Source organism: Emys orbicularis, chromosome 2, assembly GCF_028017835.1.
Source record: "Emys orbicularis isolate rEmyOrb1 chromosome 2, rEmyOrb1.hap1, whole genome shotgun sequence".
NCBI lineage: Eukaryota > Metazoa > Chordata > Testudines > Emydidae > Emys > Emys orbicularis.
The window spans coordinates 265092171-265116743 of record NC_088684.1 but is presented as its reverse complement, the minus strand read 5'-3'; the positions used below and the strand labels follow the sequence as shown (position 1 = coordinate 265116743).

Genomic DNA, 24573 nt, shown 5'->3' with positions numbered 1-24573 from the left:
TGAGAACAGTGGACACCAGAAAAGCTGTGTAATAGTCTGTCTTACTTCTTCATGTGTTCAGAGACGCACCAACTTACTGTGAAATATTAACTACTTCAGTGCTATGCTGTATTATGCTTCATTTTGATAACAGTTGAATAGTTTTAAAAAGAATAAAAAACATTTTATATAAAAATCAGAGCAGACAGGTGTGGTGTTTTTTGAGAGAGGTTTTTATGCCAAAGGAGTGCACACAGCTAATTCTCCATCCCTCCCTAATTACTCTCCATAAAATGACACTCTACTGTCAGGTACTTCAGAGGCAGACACAGGCTGGGGAATCCCCCTTTAGAAGGTGTTTCTGCAGTAAAGTTAATACAGCAAGCTATCTTGCAGACTCCTTGTGGGATTGGTAGACTTCTTGGCCAACCACCCAAGCACGAAACCTGGAGAGCACTCCGTGTGATCGCAGTGAGTCTGGCACCGTGAGGTGGAGGTAGCCAAATACCCCTTTCTGTATGGGCAGGAGATCAGTAGTTATATATTCATGTCATTGTAGCCCTCATTAATTCAGATCTTTGATGCACTGAACTCTTTCCTAGTGTAATTCCAGTTATTGATTCTATAGAATGAATTGGCTCCAAATTGTTTTCCTGTTTTTCAAACACTGAAAATGCAAAAGCATATTAATTATAGAGTCTTACAAGATAAGCTTCATAAGAGGGGGAAGAAGAAAACAGGAAGAGCCCATAAGATACCAAAGATGATGTCTTAAAATATTTTAAGTTGAATGAGATACCAGATGCCAGTGAAGATCCATGTTCATTAACTTTGACACTGTTTGTGCAGACATAAAATAGAAGAGATTTTTATTTGGGAACTAATAATGAATGCACCTTAAATGACCAAGAGAGAATTATAATGAAGCACAAATAAGAACATGCGTAGAAGGAGACAAATTCATATACAAGTACAAGATAAACTATATCTAAAAATATTCATCTCATAAAGACTTTCAAGTTAAGACAAAAATTGTTAACCAACGGAAAAAAATGACATTTATCTTAAAAGGATTTAGTCGAAAATTAAACAGATAAATGAAGTTTATAGACAACCGCTGTGATTGCTGAGCAAAGTAATTTTAGTTTTATATGGGGACATTTGAATTTAAACCATTTCAGTAAATGTCAAAGTGGCAGATTGTTGATGGCAAGGCACGGGTGTGCAAGGGTGTGAATGAGGGGCTGCCAAAAGCCTTATCCACATTGCATCCTAGACAGAGCTGGTTGAAAATTTTTAATTAAAAAAACTTTTGTCCAAATTATAAAATTGAAAAATGTTTTTGACCAAACTGAAAACTTTAGGTGAAAAAAATTGTTGAAATTTTCCATATTTTTTTATTAAAACCCAGAAATTGAAAACAAAAAATGGTCAATATAGAAAAAATTTCCCTGGAAAAATAATTGGCCTTTTTCTACCAGCTCTAATCCCACCACAGAGGCTGTACCTTCACTCACCAAGTGAAGGCACTAATCTAGGCTAGTACTGCTGCTACCAACCCTAGCCATCCATAGTGGAGTGAGGCACAGGGGTTTGAGCCCAACCTCTCACCTCAACTAGGGGTGCTGTCTCAGTAAAGAGGGAGTGCATACTACCCCATCTCAAGTTGTGGTAGAGCTATCACCACCAGCATGCACTTCTCTGGACCTCCCAGGGGGAATTCTGGGTCAGGCAGAATTCCTCCAGGGACTCCTGTTCCAGCACAACCCTTCCAGGACACCCCCACAATGAGAGATGTGGTTTAAAGTCAGTCTGTCCCATAAACTTCAAGATGTGTTGCCCCTTTTCTTCTGTAGGGCTTTCATCAGATCAGACATGAGATCTGGCTGTCCACTTCCACCTCCAGATGGAGGCAGCCCCATTGACTTTGGTTCTTCTGTCCGTTCAGTGTTCACATGCCTTTTTGGAGGAAGTGGCACAACTTTCTTTGTCACAGGTAGTGGCTTACTGGAGACAGAGGCCTGAGGAGGTGGAGGTGGAGGGGGTGGCAGCAGGTCTTCACTGCTGCTGCTACAGGTGGGTGGCGGAGGGGGCACAAAATCTGGAGGATCTTCACAGAAGTCAGGTGGTGGTGGTGGCAAATCCTCTGCCATTTCAGGTGGTGGTGGTGGAAAAGTGACTGGATCTGATGTGAAAACTGCACTTCCGTGTTTGGGTTGGACAGGTAGAAGAGGTGTAGAGCTCGCAGCTGAAGATCGCCTTTGAGGCGGTGGTGGCTTTATTGAGGCACGTTTATTCTGTAATGTCTGCGGCTGGCTGGTTGGCTGCACTGAACGGCAGCCATTGACATCATTTGGTTTCTTATCCTTTAATAAATAAAACAGTCGTGGTGATAGGTATTATAGTAAGAACATTTATGAACGAATGTTGCGAAGTGACATCATTTGAATTGGCATGGAAATGCACAAGCTGATTTCAGTATTTCTCACTGTCACAGAATTAACTCCTTGTTTCAACAGATCACAGAACTCAAATGGTCTAACTAGGACTCCCCATCCTAGAAATCACAGTGGGCAGGTAGTGGCTGACCTTCAAATGAAGCCTTATACTATGGCCTCATGTGTGGGGTCCTCACTCTCCACTTTGATGCTTGTGCACAGATGTGCTTGGTACCTGAAGTGCATTATCTCCCTTCAGGTGCCAGTATTCCAGTGGAGATTGACAGAGGTCAACAACCAGGATGATTTATTTCATAGTGATGCAGGAGGAGCCATGGGTGTGTAGTGCTGATAGGAGAAAAATGTGGCATGGAAACTGCAAAGTGGGTTGGTGTCCTTTGGGCCAAATGGTCAGCACAAAGGATATTTTGGTTTCCTTTCCCACAGCTGCCTATGAAGCTTTGAAAGCTGCATTCTCACTGCAAAATACCTGTTTAGACTATTAATATAGCCCCTTTGAGCACTGTCTAGCACAATGAATGGGGTTACAATGGCACAGTGGTTGCAGTTAGTAAAGCCTGTAAAGGAGCTTCCATGATGTTCCAACCAGCTGCCCTTCCCTGAAAATATAAGATTTTTTTTTATATCAATAGTGTGTGTTTATCCCCAGAAGTTAAAATGAAGAACAAACTAAATTTGCACAATGGAAACTCGACTCAGAAGTCATCTGTGGTTCAGCAAAATTTTATATTTGTCTGCAGGGTGGGCTTTCCCATATAATATAACTTTCACTGTGCTACAGACGTTCTGTAATGCTAGAAGAAGCTTGCAATTCAATTCTGTGGCAGAAGGTCATTACACTAAAAGAAAAGTCCAGCTGAAGTCTGAATGAAAATTAAGCACAAAGTCAATCCTAGTAGCTACAAATTAATTAAATTAGTTGTATTAAAGCTCATGGCAGACTCATCCATTCAAATTTGCCATGATTTTATGGCATAAAAAGCAAGTGTGGATTTTTTTTTGCTTTCTTCCTTTACATTATATTTTATATTACCTTCTTGAGTCGTTGCTACTATATTTTTGGCTAATGTTAAAATAACGAGGCAGCTACATGTCGCCAGCGGATAATGACATTTAGCCATGGCAGCTCTCAACAGGTGGAGCATGGTACCCAGGGGTGTACTGTAACTCTGGAGTCATAATCCCTCTTGGAGTGCAGGGAGTACACCCCTTGGAATGCTGCATTGTGCTGCCTTTTGTGTGGTTGGCCAGCTTTGCAAGAAGATGTGGAAGGGCTGTGGGGCAATATGTGCCCTTGGATGCACTCAGGGGTAGCACTCCATGGTCTATGTGGGTGCAAAAAGTGGAAGTCTAATTTTGCCCCTCCTGCATCAAAACTAAGGCTAGGGACAGTCTGTCCCTGTACATTCTTCTGCATTTGTGCCAGTAACATATACCTTTCCTCCACTTTCTCTCATAACAAAAATGTGGCAAAAAACAACCACCCACAACCCATTAAGCTCTAGTCACACTCAGCCACAAATGTACCAGTCATACAAGGGCTTTGATCACTCTTTTTTAAGGGAAAAAGGCAAAGCATACATCACCCATGTTAAGAAAAATAAAATATAGGTTAGCAGTTCATTAGGGCTGTGTTTGCTTTGGCAGAATATTAGGTGAACTTTCATTCAAACTGTGATTGCTAGGTCACATGCTAAGGATCAGTAAACCCCCCTGGGCAAAATCTGAACATACTCTCTCCATATTTTTAGGTGACAGCTGCTAGCTGTTAACATTTACAAGTGCCCTACCTAAGCAGAAAGTGCTTTTACATCTATTCTTGTAAATCTATGGAATCGTTTCCTAGGATGAACACACAAGCCCAGTACACATTCTCAGTCCCAGCTGTACAGAGATGGTCGGCAGAAATAAACACAAATGAAATATATTAATTGGGAGATAGATTGTAGTCCGCTCTTTGCTCTGTTGGAGAGCAATAGGTTACCGTGGTGTGAAGTTCAAGACTTGAGTTTGGTTCTTTGGTCCCAGGCTGGTAGAAACTGTGAGCATAGCACGTTCAGCCCTTTTAGTAGGAGAGCCTAACAACTCCTGTGGTCAGTTAAAGAATGTTTTTTTTAAAATGGGGATAGTGATACTGACCTCCTTCATAAAGCACTTTGAGATCCAATGATTTAAAGTGCTGTCTAAGAGCTTAATATTTGTAATGGCCTGTGTATCCCATCCTGGCTCTGAAAGAGTTAACTGAAACAGGAGAAGGAGTCAGCCATCCACCTCCCCAAATGGCAAAACCAACACACTACCCCCCTTAATGCTCTAGTGCTTCGAAGTGACAGAGAGTGGGTGAGGCGAAATTTAGCTGTAGTGCCCCAAGAGAAACCTCTGGTTTGTACCTTTGTCATCTCAGTGTGTTTCTGGGCCTCCAAGCTGGCAGGAGGTATGCTCTGGAGAATCTGTCCATTTGCTTGAACAGTACCTGTTATGTCTCAAAAAGAGGAAGGAGAACACAGGTATATTGAATGTGCAGAATTAACCAGAACTCAAGCAATGAAGAATAAGAACTAAGAAATCTGTTCATTTTCCAGCAGGGTACAAAAAGTAGAATTCTCAGACAGTAATTGAACTGTCATGGATTTTACTGCATCAGAAAGGACCATGCAGAGTTACAACATTGCCTTTTGCTTGTTTTCCACTTTTTTATTCAGTTCTGATTGACTTGCTATGAAAAACAAACAAGTGAAACCATATAGTCAAATCAATGACCATACAAATTTTACCTTTAAGTGCAACTGGCAATCCTAAAGGAAACAGTATTGCAAAGATTATCAGAGTGGAATTATCAGTGCCTCAAAAGGTGATGGAGGCATGAGGGTCTCTGGATTTGACTGGTGGAAAGGGGGGGAGGGGGAGTTAGTATGGCATAGAACTAGGGAAGAAGTTTTGTCTTTGGGCTTCAGGTTAAGCCAGGGTGGCAAGTGGGTAGAGTTAAGGATGGTATTTTCTGACCTTTCATTGGTTAAATTCTTAATTACAGTGTAACATTTTGCTAATGCTTTTAGTAGTGTTTAGTTTGAGAATTTAACTGGACAACAATACATTTTTTCCTGGATTTTTTTTAATGGAGCCTGCTTAAGTTTAGAGACATAAGTATAATCATTCTATATGGATAGATTTGAGGTCTTAGGATATTATGGATGGGGTCATCCCTTTTCATTAGTTGTCATTAGCTGTTAATTAATCACAGTTAACTAAAAAAAATGTAATCACAATTAATTGTTTTAATTGCGATTAATCACACTTATAACCATAGAATACCAATTGAAATGTATTAAATATTTTTGGATGTTTTTCTACATTTTCAATATGGATTTCAATTACAACACAGAATACGAAGTGCATGGAATACAAAGTGTACAGTGCTCACTTTATATTATTATTTTTGATTACAAATATATGCACTGTAAAAATGATAAACAAAAGAAATAGTATTTTTCAATTCACCTCATACAAGTACTGAAGTGCAATTTCTTTATTGTGAAAGTGTAACTTACAAATGCAGATTTTTTTTGGTTACATAACTGCACTCAAAAACAAAACTGTAAAACTTTAGTGCCTACAAGTCCACTCAGTCCTACTTCTTATTCTGCCAATTGCGAAGACAAACAATTGACGGGAGATACTGCTGCCTGCTTCTTATTTACAATGTCACCTGAAAGTGAGAACAGGCATTCACATGGCACTTTTGTCGCCGGCGTTGCAAGGTATTTACATGCCAGATATGCTAAACATTCGTATGACCCTTCCATGCTTTGGTCACCATTCCAGAGGACATGCTTCCATGCTGATGATGCTTGTTAAAAAATTAATGCATTAATTAAATTCGTGACTGAACTCCCTCAGGGGAGAATTGTATGTCTCCTGCTCTGTTTTACATGCATTCTGCCATATATTTCATGTTCTAGCAGTCTCGGATGATGACCCAGCACATGTTCGTTTTAAGAACACTTTCACAGCAGATTTGACAAAACGCAAAGAAGGTACCAATGTGAGATTTCTAAAAATAGCTACAGCACTTGACCCAAGGTTTAAGAATCTGAAGTGCCGTCCAAAATCTGAGAGGGACGAGGTGTGGAGAATGCTTTTAGAAAAGCAACACTTTGATGTGGAATCTACAGAATCCAAACCACCAAAAAAGAAAACCAACCTTCTGCTTGTGGCATCTGACTCAGATGATGAAAATGAACATGTGTCAGTCCGCACTGCTTTGGATTGTTATCAAGCAGAACCCATCATCAGCATGGAAGCATGTCCTCTGGAATGGTCGTTGAAGCATGAAGGGACATATGAATCTTTAGAGCATCTGGCACGTAAATATCTTGCAACGCCAGCTACAACAGTGCCATGCGAACACCTGTTCTCATTTTCAGGTGACATTATAAACAAGAAGCAGGCAGCATTATCTCCTGCAAATTGTAACCAACCTTGTTTGTCTGAGTGATTGGCTGACCAAGAAGTAGGACTGAGTGGACTTGTAGGCTCTAAAGTTTTACATTGTTTCATTTTTGAATGCAGGTTTTTTTGTACATAATTCTACATTTGTAAGTTCAATTTTCATGATAAAGAAATTGCACTACAGTACTTGTATGAGGTGAATTGAAAAATACAATTTTTTGTTTTTTACAGTGCAAATATTTGTAATTAAAAATAAATATAAAGTGAGCACTGTAGACTTTGTATTCTGCGTTGTAATTGAAATTAATATATTTGAAAATGTAGTAAACATCCAAAAATATTTAAAATGGTATTTCTATTGTTGTTGAACACCGCGATTAATCACGCAATACATTTTTTTAATCGCTTGACAACCCTACTTTTCATTATTAACTTAGTTCACAGCTCTGAATCTTTGTATTTTCTCTAGCAGGGAGTTATGGGAGGCTTGTGAAACCGAATACGCTGCAGAGTAGTAGTAAATGCTTCCTAGCTGGCTAAACTAAAACCCTGGAAGAGTTTTGCATGCTGTCAGTGTTGTGTAAGGGACTGTGTATAAATGTCAGTGTTGCCAAACCGAATAATGACAAAATAGAGCTTGTGGTTACTAGAAAAAACAAACTATATAGTCTAGTATGGATTAAACGAACTCTCCAGTTTAGTCTGGGGCCTTTGGAAACTGCAACATGTGAAAGAAGTAGACATACCTCCTTGATATCTGATGCATAAATTTCTGAACCTCAATAGATGGTCTAGTTTTCTTAGTGTAATTTACTATGCTGAAACCCAATGAAGATGGAAGAAAGGCCTTTCAGAGTTATAGCATCTTTATGGATTACATTTTCAGTTGAAGAAATAAGATATGATCTACAATTTCCATATCCTGTGCTTACATCACGAGAAACGTCAGTCACTGCTATTGCATGGTTACAAAACAAAGTATGATAGCTTGAGTGTCACAGGTACTCCTATCCAAGGTGATAAACTCTAAGGCCAGAAGGGACTATCATGATCATCTAGTCTGATCTCCTGCATATTGCAGGCCACAGAACCTCAGCCACTCACTCCTGTAATAGACCCCTAACCTCTGGCTGAGTTACTGAAGTCCTCAAATCATGATTTAAAGTCTTCAAGTTACAGAGAATTCACCATTTACACTAGTTTAAACCTACAAGTGACCCATGCCCCACTCTGCAGAGGAAGGCAAAAAAGTCCCAGGGTCTCTGTCAGTCTGACCCAGGGGAAAATTCCTTCCCCCCCCCAAATATGGGAATTAGTTAGACCCTGAGCACGTAGGCAATACCCACCAGCCAGACACCTGGGAAAGAATTCTCTGTAGTAACTCAGAACCCTCCCCATCTAGTGTCCCATCTCCAGCAGTTGGAGATATTTGCTGCTAGCAGTCACACACTGGCTATTTGCCATTGTAGGCAATCTCATCATATTATCCCTTCCATAAATGTATCAAGCTTAGTCTTGAAGCCAGTTAGATTTTTTAACCCCTCACTGCTTCCCTTGGAAGGCTGTTCCAGAACTTCACTCCTCTGATGGATAGAAACCTTTGTCTAATTTCAAGCCTAAACTTGTTGATAGCCAGTTTATATCCACTTGATAGGTTTGGAAAAGAAATAGAATATGTTGCTGAGGCCACATTTACATTAAAATACTACAGCAGATTCTCTAACAATGTAAGGCACAGAAAACTGACTGGAAAATAAGGATGTGATTCTCAGAGGTGCTCCCATTGAAGTTAAATTTAGTTGTGGATTCGCAGGCCCTAAAACTTCTAGACAGTCTACATGACTGTGGTTCTCAACTAGGGGTCCAGGGCCCCCTGGGGGGCCGAAAGCAGGTTTCAGGGGGTCTGCCAAGCAGGGCCAGTATTAGTCTAGCTGGGGCCCAGGGCAGAAAGCCAAAGTCCTGCTATGCGGGGCTGAAGCCCAGGGCCTGAGCCCTGCCACCTGGGGCTGAAGCCGAAGCCTGAGCAGCTTAGCTTCACGGGGACCCCTGTGGTGTGGGGCCCCATGCAACTGCCCTGCTTGCTACCCTCTAACACCGGCCCTGGCTTTTATATGTAGAAAAACAGTTGTGGCAAAGGTGGACCGTGAACTTTTTATAGCATGTTGGTGGGGGGCCTCAGAAAGAAAAAAGGTTGAGAACCCCTGCTCTATGATAGTTATTTCTGCATCAGAAAGCACTGAACTGTGATTTCCTTCCTAACTGAAACCATGTAACTAGCTGGCCATAATTTATCTAACAGCCAATTTAAGACCTAGTCCACCAAAGCAGTTAAATGTGTGTCACTTTAGCCACAGGACTAGTCAGTGAGACTAATTGTGCTCAAGTGCTTCTTGGATCAGAGTTTTAATGAGTATTGAATATCCTGCAATACATGTCTGAGCACAGATGTTTTTAGTCCTGGCGTTTGCAAATAAATTTGCTGCACTTGTCCATTTAGCAAATAGGTGCTATGAATATGATGTGCAAAGTTCCAAGTATTAACAGTAAATGACTTGATTAGAAGATTTACAGATCACACAACTTTAACAAACAGAGAAGCAAGACCAAACTTTGCTGTGCCATTGACTTCACTAAGGCTACACATGATGCAAGTCAGAGTAGAACTTGACCTGTGGTATTTTTATGTATGCTTTTTATGTGCTTGTTATGTATTCATTGAAATAAATCTACTTAATTCCAAGTGCCATGCTGATTATGGGCACTATATTCAATATTGGTTAGAAATTCAACAAGGAGCTTCCATAAGCTGATACAATCAGTCATGTGGGGCACTAGGCACAAGTCAGTGGGTGCAAGCACTCTGCAGAGAGATTGGTGGACCAGCTGGGATCCATAATCCAGCTGCTTAGCTGGGGACACATTTTTCCTACTAGGTGTGTGAAGTCTTTCTGTGAATGGCCCTGAAGAACAATTCACAAACAGTGGGAGCTTTTGGGTCAGTCTGGTCAAAAATGTTCTAATCTCCAGTCTTGCTGAACCTACAAGGGGAAAGGGTGGATAGATGTGGGGCACTGTATCCTGGCCATCTCCACACAGTGGACCTATCTGGCAAAATGATATAATCAGGAAGTCAGGGAATAGCTAAATGGAAACCTGCTGCCAATGCCTCCTGGCATTAATGGCTCTGTCTCTATTTTCCAAATGGCACAAGACTTAAGGGCACCATTTGGCACTTGATCCCCAACCCGCTACACACAAGGACAGCCACCGAAAGCATGCTCCGTTACATCAGTGAAAATCCAGAGTAATTCCATACTGCCTTCTCTCTCTAATTTTGTTTTATAGTCTTTCCAATGTTCAAACAAAATTATCAACAGTTTTTTAGATTGGCAAATTTTTGTCCAAAATAGAATACAAAATGTCCTGTATAGCAACAGGCCTCTTGCACAGTTACATCTAGGGAACAGCAGCAGCCTTGGTCTTTTGAACACCCTCATGTGCTGGCAAAATTATACACTGTGTGTTCAACCATATGAAGATTAATGTAGCAAGACAGAGATGAAAACAACATATTGCATGAGATTACTTTGGCACAAAGGACTCTTAAAAAACCACAGACTCTACAGTTTGGGTGTTTACAGATACCACAAATGTTGGCCACAACGTTCCAATCACCATACATTGCTACAAAGGAGATGTGAGAACAGGAAGCTCCACCTGCCGTCTGAGCAATGCTTCAGCTGTTATTGAGGCTGATTAAACAAAACTCCCTCCCATGTTAGTGCAGGATTGCAGATTGCTGCTATTAATTCCAACCAATATTGTGAATGGCAGTTTGAAAAAATATTCAGCCCCATTTTAGAGTGTCAGCCAGCAGCTGCTCATTGTTAGACATTCCATATGATAAAAAGGAAGTGGGGGATGGGGGGACTAAATTCTGGCCACATCTAATTTGCTGTATTTTATGTTTGGCTAGCGTGATAGATGCTAGCAGAGTGTATGTATAGTCCCAATAACCTGCCTGCACTAGAATGCTAATAACCCTCAATAGATAAGTCTACAGTGATATCAGTTAATAAGATCTTTCAACAGGTATATAACCATTTAATATGAGCCATTCTTTCAGATTAATAGGCAGTGGAAGTGTTGGCTTTTCCTGCTTCTATTCTATATTTGAACATGTTGTCATATATGAAATTAATCTGTATCACCACTGTAGGTCATTTATATTTTGATTGCGTTCCATTGTGTGTGTCTGTTTGTCTATATAATTTGCACACACACATCCATATAAATATAAAAAACCCCTCCCATGATTCAAAATCCCTGAGTACCCCCAGCTCCCACTGAAGTCATAATTTAAAATTATCAAAGCTTCTCCCCCTCACACATACCCAGGTTCCATGTATAGTCTAGAACAGTGGTTTTCAAACTTTTTTTCTGGTGACCCAGTTGAAGAAAATTGTTGATGCCCACGACCCAGTGGAGCTGGGGATGAGCGGTTTGGGGTGTGGGAGGGGCAGAGGGTTGGGGCACAGGGGTGAGGGCTGCGGGGTGGGGCCAGGAATGAGGGGTTCAGGGTGTGGGAGGGGGGTGTAGGCTCTGGGGTGGGGCCGGGGATGAGGAGTTTGGGCTGCAGGAAGGGTTTAGGGCTGGGGCAGGGGGTTGGGTGCGGAAGGGGGTCAGGGCCCTGGACTGGGGGTGCAGGCTCAGGTGGGGCCAGGGATGAGGGGTTTGGGGTGCAGAAAGGGGCTCCAGGTTTGGGGGGGCTCAGGGCTGGGGCAGGGGATTGGGGTACAGGGTTGGGGCGCGGGCTTACCTTGGGCGGCTCCCAGTCAGCGGCACAGCGGGGGTACTAAGGCAGGCTTCCTGCCTGCCCTGGCACCGCGAACTGCGCTGTGCCCCGGAAGTGGCCAGCAGCAGGTCTTGCTCCTAGGTGGAGGCGCGCAAGTGGCTCCATGAGGCTCTTGCCTGCAGGCACCACCCCCACCCCCCGCTCCTATTGGCTGGTTCCTGGCCAATGGGAGTGCGGAGCCAGTGCTCGGGGTGGGGGCAGCACGTGGAGCCTTGTGGCCCCCCCGCCTAGGAGCCAGATCTGCTGCTGGTTGCTTCGGTGGAGCAGCACGGTGTCAGAACAGGTAAGAACTAGCCTGCCTTAGCCGGGCAGCACTGCTGATGGGACTTTTAACGGCCCAGGTGGTGGAGCTGACCAGAGCCACCGCGATCCTGTGCCTTACATTCCGCAACCCAGTACTGGCTCACGACCCGCAGTTTGAAAACCACTGCTCTAGAAGACAGCTATCCTGCTGTGAGAGACACGCAGTGTTTTGTGTGATCACCTATTATGACCTATGCCTGGATTCTTGTCAATGGTCAAAACCATAGAGGTGCATATGCTCACGTAAGCCCTGCTCGTGTTTTGGGATCTGCTAGCATGGATTCCTGCACTTGTGTGGAAACCCACTGAAGTCAGTCATTGTTCTGTTGCCTTCAATGTACTCCCCATCACAACATCAAATCCGAGTCAACCCGCCACCCCTACACCACCCCTCCAGCAGCTGTCCCACATCTCTGAAATGGAGCACCTGGCAGGGAGTTCCCCTTGACTTTGGAACTCAGGCCCTTCGCTGGTCCCCAGGACCCTGAACTTTTCCAGGTATGCTCCTCCCACCAAGCATTTGGGGCGAGGGGAGGTAAGGCCTGGGGAAGGTATCTGGAGAATTCTGGAGTGGGATGATTTTATTTATTTATTTAGTGTTGTGATGGGGGAATGTGGAAGGTGACAATACTGGTGGGCTGGGGACAGTTTGTTTAATTTGATTTTAACTGGTTTTAAAGACATTGTGTATCTTATTTATTTCAAAGGGGGCCCAGAACACTTTTCGTAACAAATAAAATATATTTCAAATGTGTGAAGTAAAAACAGTAGTGCAGGTTACTATTATTGTCATACCCTGTTATGCCTCTTCAGCAACCTTCCTCAGGCTGCGCCCCCCACCTTTGGGCTCACCTCTGTCAATGAGATCCCCAGGAGTCAGAGGTGTGACTTGTTTGGTTTTTTGCTTTGGTTTGGGTATTTTGGGGGAAATTAAAAGCACAAAGACGGGGGTGGGGAGTGGGAAGTCCAGGAGGGAGAGTGGTTGGGTGCTGCCACTAAGGGGTGGCAGGTCCGTGTATGTGTGAGTTGCAGAGTGAGACACCCCCCACCCACACACCCTGCAGCAGTAGCACCTGGCCCATGGAGACAGCTGGCTCAATTTTCCCCACTTGAGGCATTGCGATCTGGCCCCTGGTACACAGGGGCCCTGCCTCTCTAACAGCAGGGCAGCCAGGCCAAATCTGAGTGGCATTGTGACCTCGTCCTTGGTGCATGGGATCACAATGCCCAGCATGGGAAGCTGAGGCCAGCCAGCCCCCCAGGACAGGAGCTACTGCAACTGGAACATATACTAGCTTTCTTGCATTTTCTCTCCACCCCCCCCCCCACTTTTAATGTCTTGTGACCCTTTGTATCCTTTCATGATCCCCTAAGCCCCCCACAGTTTGGGAAACGCTGCTCTACCGTGATAAATGGGCAACAGAAAAGCAACAAATCTACTGTATGTAAAGTTAGAAATTACCTCCACGCTGTCCCCTTGTGACTGTGCTGTAGTGAAGATGAGTTTGCTAAAGACTCTGGGGCCTAGTGAAGGGGAACCCGTACATGGAAGCCATCAAAAAAGCATTCTATTAAATGTGCCAAGAATGCATAGAATATTAGGGTTGAAAGGGACCTCAGGAGGTCATCTAGTCCAACCCCCTGCTCAAAGCATGACCAACCCCCAGAAAGATTTTTGCCCTAGATCCCTAAGTGGCCCCCTCAAGGATTGAACTCACAACCCTGGGTTTAGCAGGCTAATGCTCAAACCACTGAACTATCCCTCCCCCCACATTAACGCTATTCTGCTCTGGGTGACTTATGTTCAAAGATGTGAACTTATTTCCTGTAGCAGTATCCCATAGCTATGGGTTACAATTGTGGGCCAGAACATAAAGTCTTATTACTAAACTCATGGGACAGAAAATCCTCAGCATTCTGGCCTAAGGTTTAATCATGTCAAACGGTGTAGATACCTGTCAAGGATGATCCTGCAGTGACAGCTGGTTTCACAGTCGTCAGGTTTGCCCATCCAGAGGCCAAACTGACCCCCTGTACTGCACGTTTGTAGTTATCATACAGTGTCTTGCCATACTGGGGAAATAAAGCGCACCTTTAATCCTGGAGCAGAGTCAACGCAACTGTCTGCATGTCCAAACACACATTTGCTGTGAGCTGCATTTTTTTGAACCCTTTCCCAAATTTTGTTAGAAAGCAGCTATTTCTACAAATACTGAGCCTGTATCTGTACTGGGACATGCCAGAGAGAATCCCTACACCTGTATAGAGTCGATTGATTTCAATGGGATTCTGCCCTAGGATCCACTCAATGCAAGATAAGTGCTTAAAATAATACTATAGCACTGTATGCTTCAAAGCACTTTGTAAAGGGGCAGAGGGGAAGCCTGTGGGATGTCTATTTGGTGTCATCCCACAGCAAGAAACAGTGGCAGATACCGAAGCTAGGATCAAGCCACTTATTGTACACTGACTGGATGCAGTGAGCCTCAATGACAGCCAGTTAGTTGAGGGAGTGGGAGGGGGAGAAAACTGTCTTCATTCTCACCTTGGCAATTCTGATTCCTGTTACCCACTGCTGTAGAGTCCACTGGTCATCACAGCATAAATACTTGATATATTGTGACTCCTTTTGAATCTGGGGATGCTGGAATGAATAATTCTTGCAGTTAGAAACCTACATATAGCAGGCAAAATGTAAAAAAGTCAACGCCCATATGATGATTGCAATGGGAACACTGACTTTCTAGAGATGTTAACATGAAGATGACAATTATCAGTGTGTAAAAAATGAAATCACAAACTTCAGCACATAGGGATTAACATTTGTAGCATTTGCTTATAACAAATGTAACTGGTTGTAAGAGAGGTCTGCAATGTAAATACCTGAGTTTTAGAAAGCTAAAATGTGACCTACAGGTCAATAAAGTCTAGAAATGTCATGGTTCAGTGCCTAGCGCTCAATGTGTAAACAGAGGAAGTCTGTTGCAATCTGTAACACATCCAGCCTGAAAGTGCAACATGATTATCATTTCTAAAGAGCATATTCAATTTGGATAAGCACAAACCTTCAGCTGAAACTGATTTTTGTCTTTAGACTCATTGTCTTCCTGTGAGTCTAGTCTAGCGCTATTCCTCCAAGTTTTTGTTCTATGCCCCTTTATCCTTTGTACCTCTCACCAACACTGCTGCAAAATTCCATCCTATTGTAGCTATAGGATTATACATAATGCAACACCACCAAAAGTAACCACTTTTTCCAGGGCACTTAAATCCTTTGATTTTTTAAAGTGGTTCTGGAACCCTTACTGCTACTGCTCAACACTGACATATCCCTACAGTTCAGAGTCTGCTACAAATTTCAGTCAGATTGCTTGCCTGAAAATTGCACCTACTGATTTTAGATTTTGAAGGAACTAGCCTCCAATGCTACAGTACAGTAGGATGCAGGGCCGGCTCCAGGCACCAGCTTACCAAGCAGGTGCTTGGGGCAGCCACTTCCGAGAGGGGCGGCACGTCCAGCTGTTCGGCGGCAATTCAGCAGACGGTCCCTCACTCCTGCTTGGAGCGAAGGACCTCCCACTGAATTGCCGCCGCAGATCACGATCGCGGCTTTTTTTTGTTTGTTTTTTTGTTTTTTGTTTGGCTGCTTGGGGCGGCCAAAACCCTGGAACTGGCCCTGGTAGGATGTAAACCTGGGCAGCTCTGAAACTCTAGGGCAGGAGATTTCTGCTACCATCTATTGGTGAACAAGGAGATGAGACAGGATGAGCAGACCTTATTTGCATGTTTGTTATCCGCCCTCCCAGTGTGAACTTTGGTTGTTTTGGTTAAAATTAATTAAAGTGCTGGATGTAGGGGGGAATTAAATGTTATCCTATTGTGTGACAAAAGGGCATAAAACTGTACTTAATATGCCCTGAGAGGAGTTGCCATAATCCAAACTATTGCACAGCTGGGCAGTACAGCTAGTCACACGGGGTTCCTACCTTGTGAGAAGTAAATCTCTTGTGGCCGGAACTGTGCTCAAGGGTCCTTTGTCACTGAACCTCTTCCATAGTGCAATGATAGAACTGAGTTAACTCTGGTAAGGACCTAGGTCTGTCACCTACATAGCACCTCTAGAGCAGCACTCTCTATCGCTGGGTTCGGAGTCCGAGGACCTGCACCCTGATAAGATATGATGCAGAGGTAGTACTAAGGCAGTACTTCCTCCTTGGGGCCAGAGATGAGCCTGCCTGACTGTACTCCCACACTCCAGGACTAACCACTGACCCCAAAAAAACCCAAACCCATGAGTGGGTGGGATACATGGGGTGCACCAGTGAGAACGTGAGGTGTTAAAGGGACATATGTCCATTGGCTATTCACATCAGCAGGTGGGGAAACTGAGGCAAGGGATTACTGCCAAAGAGACTGTATGGGTGAGTGTTTTACCTACTACTCATATAAACATATGAATGACTTACTGGATGTTGTTGTGTTTCCCAAAATTAAGGCTGTATTCCTTTCCCCTAATAACGTTTTCTTTGTTTTATACACAAAGTTGGTGCATGTCAGAGGGGAAGTATTGCCAGTTAAGGGTGCACAGAGGTTTCTGGGTAGGGGTTCAAGCTTGTGGTAGTATTGGTTAATTCTAGGAGGAACCCCTAGATATTTGAACCTGGCCATTTTTGCTGCTGACAACTGCTGACAGAAGAGTTACAAGGACACTATCACTGGCTTATTTCACTGCTTCTATCCAAGTGCACTGTTGGTTTTTTATCCTGGAAAACTCCAACACAGAACATCCAAGGTCCAATTCAGTTTCCTGGTGTGAAGAACATCTCCAGACCAGAGCCCCTCTCATACAGGGGACTAGAATGGACATATGGATAATTTCAACTCCTGATGCTCCTTTCACAAGATATCAGGGAATTTTTGGTCTGACTTGTAATATTCTATTCAGTCCAGCAGATGGCATCAAATACTTTTCAATGGTTTTATAGCACTGGCGGATGATGCTGCTACCAAATGGCCGGGCACACTGCACATACGCTGAGAGAGAGGGTCCTCTCTTCCCACCAGAATGAACAGCAGTTCGACGATCCTGTGAGTCTCCCTCAGTTTTTCAAATACCACATTTAATATCACTTAGAAGAACTTCCTGAAAGGAAATTTGTAATTAACCTAAATAACTTGGACAAACATTGGGAGAAGCTTGCTCACTGGAATCAACAATGCTGAAAAGGAAGTAGCATGACTGTGCCAGCTAAGCATTGCTGTAGTTTAGGGGTGATGAAGAGCCATACTGTTCAAGAGAACGGAGAGAGCCTCAGCCTCAAGAATGCTTCACAGCGTTACCCAGCACACACACCTCCAGGCTCAGTGTACACTTTGTTCGGGAAAACTCACTGCAATGATCAGATGGCAAAGCAAAAACATCTTTCTTCTCTGAAGAGGTTTATTTCCCTTTTCCTTGGAAACATCCAGCAATCAAGTGAATTATAAAGGACGACAATTCAAAAAGCAGCTCCTCAGATGCCATGGCTCCAGTGAAAAGTGATAACATCCAAGCAAACGCCAAAGAAGCAGAAAGGGAGTTCAGACTTTATGTTAAAAGCCACAGAAACCCTATAGGGCCTGAAAAATAATCTATAACAGATTTTATTACATTTCAGTGCACTATATTTCTATAGCATAGATCTCACCGTGCTTAATAAAGGTGGGCAAGTAGTATTATCACCATTTTACAGATGGGGAAACTGAAGCACATATTGGCTAAGCGCCTGATTTTCAGAAGTGTTGAAATTCCACATGAAATCAGAAAGAGCTGCAGATTCTCAGCCCCTCTGAAAATTAGGCCTTTGAGGGACTTGCCAAAGGTCACCCAGAAAACCAGTAAAAGGGTCAGGAATAGAACCCAGGCCCTCTCCACTCCAACCCTCTGGCTTCTTTCCAAGTGTCATGTAACACACTGTGTCCCTCCCAAGCATTATTTGTATAGATAAAGAATAAGGAAACACTTGAATATAAAGACCTTATTTTTCAAGAAGCCAAACAAAACCAAAAACATTGTGCACAGATGAATTTAAAGTAGAAAGTAAACCTAAAGAAAACAAGATAGAACACACTGAAAGCCTACCGTGAAATAGGAGCTGAAAGATGTGTGTGTGTGTGTGTGTGTGTGTGTGTGTGTGTGTGTGTGTGTGTGTGTGTGTGTGTGTGTGTGTGTGTGTAAAAAAGAGAGAGAGAGAATCTCTCAATAACACGTTATCTTTCTTCACCTTCTTCCAACCATCAAAATGAAAAGTAAGCTATAGATATTCAGGCATCTCATTGACTTCCTTGCCCAAAAATGTGTAAAGCTAGTTATTTACCTACAGCTTCTGGGAGGTGTTACTGTCTATGAAACTGAGCACTCATCCACAAACTGATGGCTTTGTAGTTAGCCACTTCTGGCATTTTTGGTCTATTGATTTTTGGGTACCTTCTTGTTTTTTAAGTGCCCATTTTGAGATCCCTTGAGGAGTGGTTTTCAGAAATGCTGAGCATCTGCTACAATTGAAATCAATGGGAATAGTGGGTGCTCAACACTTTGGAAAATCAACCCCAAAGTATCAAGTTGGACACCCAGAAAACTGAGGTAAAAGTGTGGCTAATTGCTTCTAAATTCAGTTACATCCTAACTCCACATATTCCCTGCAACCAGAATGCCAGCTTGGAGGCTTGCCTGATTTACCTAAAATGTGCAGAGAATCTGCTTATCTAAAACAACGACTGCATCGCCATAAGGTAATTCTGCTTCTGACCTACACTTCCCTAGTGACTGAAGCAATACTTTTGGTTGAACTAATTTTTTTTTTTAATTGATAGTTACTGTTAACTAAAGAGAATACCTCTTCAGAGAAAAGAAAAAGCATTTATCATATCCCTTCCCTCACCCTGTCTCTATATTGTGTAGGCACCAATCCTGCAAAAACTTACACACTTACTTAGACTGTGAGCTCTTCAGTGCAGGGCCCTGTTTCCCTACAATCTCTGAAACAGCTTATTAATAAATAAATTTTACATTTGCTTTCTTCAGGTTACTGGTGGAGGCCTGATTTTAATTTAAATACTCACCTGAAATGTTGATGCTAAAGGATTAAATTGTTTCAGATGAAGAGGCAAAAATGCTCTCTTGTTCTGTATCCTTTTTGTTTCCTTTCTAGGACTCTCTCATATCATTTTATCTCTCAAATGCACTTACTTCTCACTTCTACATTTTTTAAAGGGTGTCCTACAGAGTGTATATTTTATAGGCATCTGTGAGGGGATATGTTAGGTGTGGAAGAGGAGAGAACCAGCAGTGGACCAAACTAAGGACCAAATTATCTGCTGGAGTAACTCCATTATAGAAAAAAAAAAAAAAGCTACTTGAGCAGAGAATTTGGCTATAAAACTCTTGTGAACATTAGAGATCTGAGAGAGATGTGGCAGACTCCAGAGGATACCAAGAAAGCTACAATGGGCTACAAGGGAAAATGTACCCAGCTGCAGAAATGGAGTATGATGATGCCCTTGTCTCAGTTTATCCCCAGGAAACCATTTTGTTTCATCCTAGATTAATTCAGCATAATGCACCATTACCTTCAGATTACTCAAGCAAAACCAGCACCAATAAACCATAATTAAATTCACTCAGTCTCAGACACATCAGACTGACTAAACCAGTCAATTTGCATATAGATTACCTTGCCATTTGTCTGCTTTGAAGGATTTTTCATCATGGCATGAGATAACCGACTTCAGGACTGGTGAATACCCTCACACAGACACAAAATAAACACTATAATGTTCAAGATTTCTGTTAAATACAATGGAAAATTTCACCAAGGAGATGAACTGACCCTTCTTGCCAAGGTGGGTTCCTCTGGCTTTGGAACGGTTTCAGCTAGGGCTGTTGATGAATCACAGTTAACTCACACGATTAACTAAAAAAATTAATTGTGATTTAAAAAAGTAATCGTGATTAATCGCATTGTTAAACAATAGAATACCAACTGAAATTTATTATACATTTTGGATGTTTTTCTACATTTTCAAATATATTGATTTCTATTACAGCACAGAATACAAAGTGTACCGTGCTCACTTTATATTTTTTTATTACAAATATTTGCACTGTAAAAATGATAAACAAAAGAAATAGTATTTTTCAATTCATCTCATACAAGTACTGTAGTACAATCTCTTTATTGTGAAAATGTAACTTGCAAATGTAGGGGTTTTTTGTTACATAACTGCACTCAAAAACAAACCAACGTAAAACTTTAGAGCCTACAAGTCCACTCAGTGCTACTTCTTGTTCAGCCAATCGCTCAGACAACAAGTTTGTTTACATTTATGGAAGATACTGCTGCCTGCTTCTTATTTATGTCACCTGAAAGTGAAAACAGGTGTTAGCATGGCACTTTTGTAGCTGGCGTTGCAAGGTATTTACGTGCCAGATATGCAAACATTCATATGCCCCTTCATGCTTCTGCCACATTCCAGAGAACATGCTTCCATGCTGATAATGCTCATTAAAAAATAATTCATTAATTAAATTTGTGACTGAACTTCTTGGGGGAGAATTGTGTGACTCCTGTTCTGTTTTACTCGCATTCTGCCATATATTTCATGTTATAGCAGTCTCAGATGATGACCCAGCACATGTTCATTTTAAGAACACTGTCACAGCAGATTTGACAAAATGCAAAGAAGGTACCAATGTAAGATTTCTAAAAATAGCTACAGTACTCGACCCAAGGTTTAAGAATCTGAAGTGCCATCCAAAATTTGAAAGGGACGGGCCAGGTGTGGAGCATGCTTTCAGAAGTTTTAATAGAGCCCCACACGGATGCAGAAACTACAGAACTTGAACCACCAAAAAAGAAAATCAACCTTTTGCTGGTGGCATCTGACTCAGATGATGAAAATGAACACGCATCGGTCCAATTTACTTTGGATCGTTGAGCAGAACCCATCATCCGCATGGACGCATGTCCTCTGGAATGGTGGTTGAAGTATGAAGGGACATATGAATCTTTAGCGCATCTGGCACATAAATATCTTGCTACAATGGTTACAACAGTGCCATGCGAATGCCTGTTCTCACTTGCAGGTGACATTGTAAACAAGAAGCGGGCAGCTTTATCTCCTGCAAATTGTAACCAAACTTGTTTGTCTGAACGATTGGCTGAAATAGGACTGAGTGGATTTGTAGGGTCTGAAGTTTTACATTGTTTTGATTTGAATGCAGTTATTTTTTTGTACATAATTCTACATTTGTAAGTTCAACTTTCATGATAAAGAGATTGTATTACAGTACTTGTATGAGGTGAATTGAAAAATACTATTTCTTTTGTTTTTTACAGTGCAAATATTTGTAATAAAAAATAAATATAAAGTGAACACTGTACACTTTGTATTGTATTGTAATTGAAATAATTATATTTGAAAATGTAGAAAACATCCAAAAATATTTAAATAATTGGTATTCTGTTATAGTTTAACAGGGTGATTAATCGTGATTAATTTTTTTTAAATCGCTTGACAGCCTTAGTTTCAACCTAACAGTACGAAATGAATGTTGATGATGATGTACATGCTGTTTCCAATGCAATCCCCAGATAATGTAATAGGAGAGCCATATTTCAGGGACAGCTGCTTTATATTTATATTGTATAGGTGCTATCCCACATAGTGCTGGACACTCTCGGCTTGTACACTCACTACAGATGTGAGAGGTAACTTCTTCCAGTGGTTGCTAAAAATGGACTTCCTGGAGAAGTCTGAGCAGAAGTTTTTGCTTCCCCTTCATTTCTGAGTAGCCAGAGCTGTCAACAAAAGCGGGTGATTTGGAAAGCTGTGTTACTATGGGGTTTGTTCTTTCTGCCACGCTCTGCATGGCAATAGGAAAGGTATCCTTGGGCTTGTCTTCACTACCCGCCCGGATCGGCGGGTAGAAATCAATCTCTCAGGGATCGATTTATCGCGTCTTGTCGGGACGCGATAATCGATCCCCGAATCGATGCACGTACTCCACCAGCCCAGGTAGGAGTAAGCGCCGTCGACGGGGGAGCCGCAGCGGTCAATTTGCCGCCGTCCTCACAGCGGGGTAAGTCGGATCAGATACGTCGAATTCAGCTACGCTATTCCTGTAGCTGAATTTGCGTATCTGAAATCGATTCCCCCCCCCCCCCCCCGTAGTGTAGACGTAGCCCTTGTTTGGATACAGGTTTGAATGAAATGTTTCTTTCCAGCTGGCTATGCATCCCTTTCCTCGTCTGTATTGGAGATCAGGAGAGCTTCCTTGGACTGTACCATTAGTGTCCTGTTATATGCATGGGCGGCCAGAGGCTGTTTTATTATTGTTAGATTGTTTGGAGAGGGACTGCTAACACCAGCACCCTACCCTGCCATTGATATAAAAGAAGAGCCAAGGATTAGAACTAAAATGTGCAATACCCCCATTTGACTCGAAAGGGAAAAGGTCTGATGTTAAGATAAAGGGTGGTGCCCTTTAAATTTTGGCCTGTGTTAAGTAATGGTTAGTTGAGCAAGATGGAATTATCTGCATGCTTAGACGTCCAGCTCCTACAAGGGTTCGCTTCCTTCTGAGGTTTTATTTTTTAATAGGTTGTGTTATTTTTCTTATGTGTAACTTTTCCTTTAAGGAACGGAGGCCTGATGGGACTCCTGGTTCACACGTAAAAGGCCTGTTCCAGTGGTTAGTCTCATTTTATTGAGAGGTATGTCCCAGCATAGGCCAAGTGGGTAAGAGGAGAAAAATATCTTTAAAGCTTTATGGTTCCTCAAATGTCTGAGGATACATGCTGACTCTATCCATAAGCCTAGGCAGAGCCCTTTCCCTACCCTGCACTATCTTCCTAGGGTTCCAAAAGACATTAGTTCCAGTTTACTGCTCAGGAATTGATAGAGGCAGCTAAATGTGACTTCAGCTTTCTGGTAGATGCTGATTAGCCACCTGGGCTCCTTTCAGTTAGACAAGCCCAGCTGGGCTTGTCTCTGTCTAATAGTAGTGGGCATTAGGAAGTAGCTATTTGTTCCATCACCTCAGACTCTTTCTGAATCCTCCTAACAGGAAACTTCTGAATAAGCTAAACAAAATGTTCTCTCTTTCACTAGAAGACACTGAGAAGTGCTCTTGAGAAACCTCTAAGATACTGGTCAACTAGCTTTTACCTTCATTATCTCCTGAGGTATCTTGATGGTTCAAATGGGAAAAAAAAAATCACTGAAAGGAATAGCTTCCTCTATGCTCAGGGCTAAATCATATTTAAGGCAGCACTGCAGTGACTGGAAAAAGTTGGGAAGCTGCATTCACAACTCATCACAGTTCTATCAGAAAAGATTCTCCGAACATAAGAGGTTATAACTAAAGGGGCACATCCTCCTTTGATAGAATTCCCACCTTCCCAGAAACACTTAGCAGTCCTACACACACACACAGGAAGATGGTAAGAAACTCTGCTTCTTGCCTTAATCGTCTCTTGAGATCCCTTCCATCCCTAAAGACACACGAGATCATAAAATAAAATAAAGCAATATTTCTTTCAGGGTATACTTCATCACACCGATATTGCGGGGGAGGATCTCTGGAGTCAGGTACTAGTTCTGTTGCTTGGATCTAGTCATCTGGTAAGATGGCTCAATGATGTTTTGGGTTTATTTTGAGGGGGGGGGGGCAGGGCCGGCTCTAGGTTTTTTGCTGTCCCAAGCAAAAAATTTTTTGGCTGCCCTCCACCCCAGCCCTGGGCTCTCCCCCTCCCCCCCCCCCAACTGCACCCTCCTGCCGCCCCAGCCCTGGGTCACTGGTAACTCGCTCCCAGGGCGGGTCATTCAGCAGGAATTTTGGATGTGCACAGAACACAGACAGGATTGGTTCCCATATGGTTACAGAACTGCAGTAAAGTGGAACAATTTTCAGCTTGTGTGACTGGAGGATATCTGGATGCATATTATAAGACTGTCCTACATAAATGAGGAAAAGTTGAGGTGCCTTTATTATTCTTTTGTTCCATTCTTTGTTTCTATGGGGAATGCACTATCACGGTCTTCCTTTTAAACAAATAAAACTAAAACTAAAAAAAAAAAAAAAAAAATGCAATGGCGGTTGAAAATAGCAATTCCAGTCCTAATAACCACTGGGAAGCATTTCTTGCTCAATTTATTCTACTTTTTCTACAGCAAGTTACAGTGGATCAGTATATTTGATTTGGGGGAAATGAAGTAACAGCTGCCCAAATTGAGCTGCCTTGAGCACTCCTGAATTTTGAGGGTGTTCAAATCTGGAAGGCAGGTGCTAGATTCCCTTTCTGAATATTAGCTATATCTGGAAAAGAAAAGTCAATTTCTGCTTCCATGGCTCAGAAGTGGAAATCCTCCTAAGTGCCTGGTACTGTATCTAAAGCTGCCCAGGTCCAGAGCCTCCCCTCCCTTACTTTTCATTTTAAATTCTAGTGGGATCCACATACCTCCCTTGCTAGGCTTCAGATAGAGAGG

General features: G+C 42.4%; 1 protein-coding gene across 2 annotated transcripts in view; it reads right to left on the bottom strand.

Moving 5' to 3' along the window:
* Positions 1–838: 838 nt before the first annotated feature.
* The window catches only part of APBB1IP (amyloid beta precursor protein binding family B member 1 interacting protein), a 106638-nt gene continuing 82903 nt past the window's right edge, over positions 839–24573 (bottom strand). For both annotated transcript variants that reach the window (XM_065398802.1, XM_065398801.1), the window contains exons 11-14: positions 14591–14689; positions 14001–14118; positions 4829–4920; positions 839–2345 (exon numbers count right to left, since the gene is read on the bottom strand). In XM_065398802.1, coding sequence (XP_065254874.1) covers positions 1806–2345; positions 4829–4920; positions 14001–14118; positions 14591–14689 — 849 coding nt within the window. In that variant the 3' untranslated portion in view covers positions 839–1805. The remainder of the gene's footprint in view (positions 2346–4828; positions 4921–14000; positions 14119–14590; positions 14690–24573) is intronic.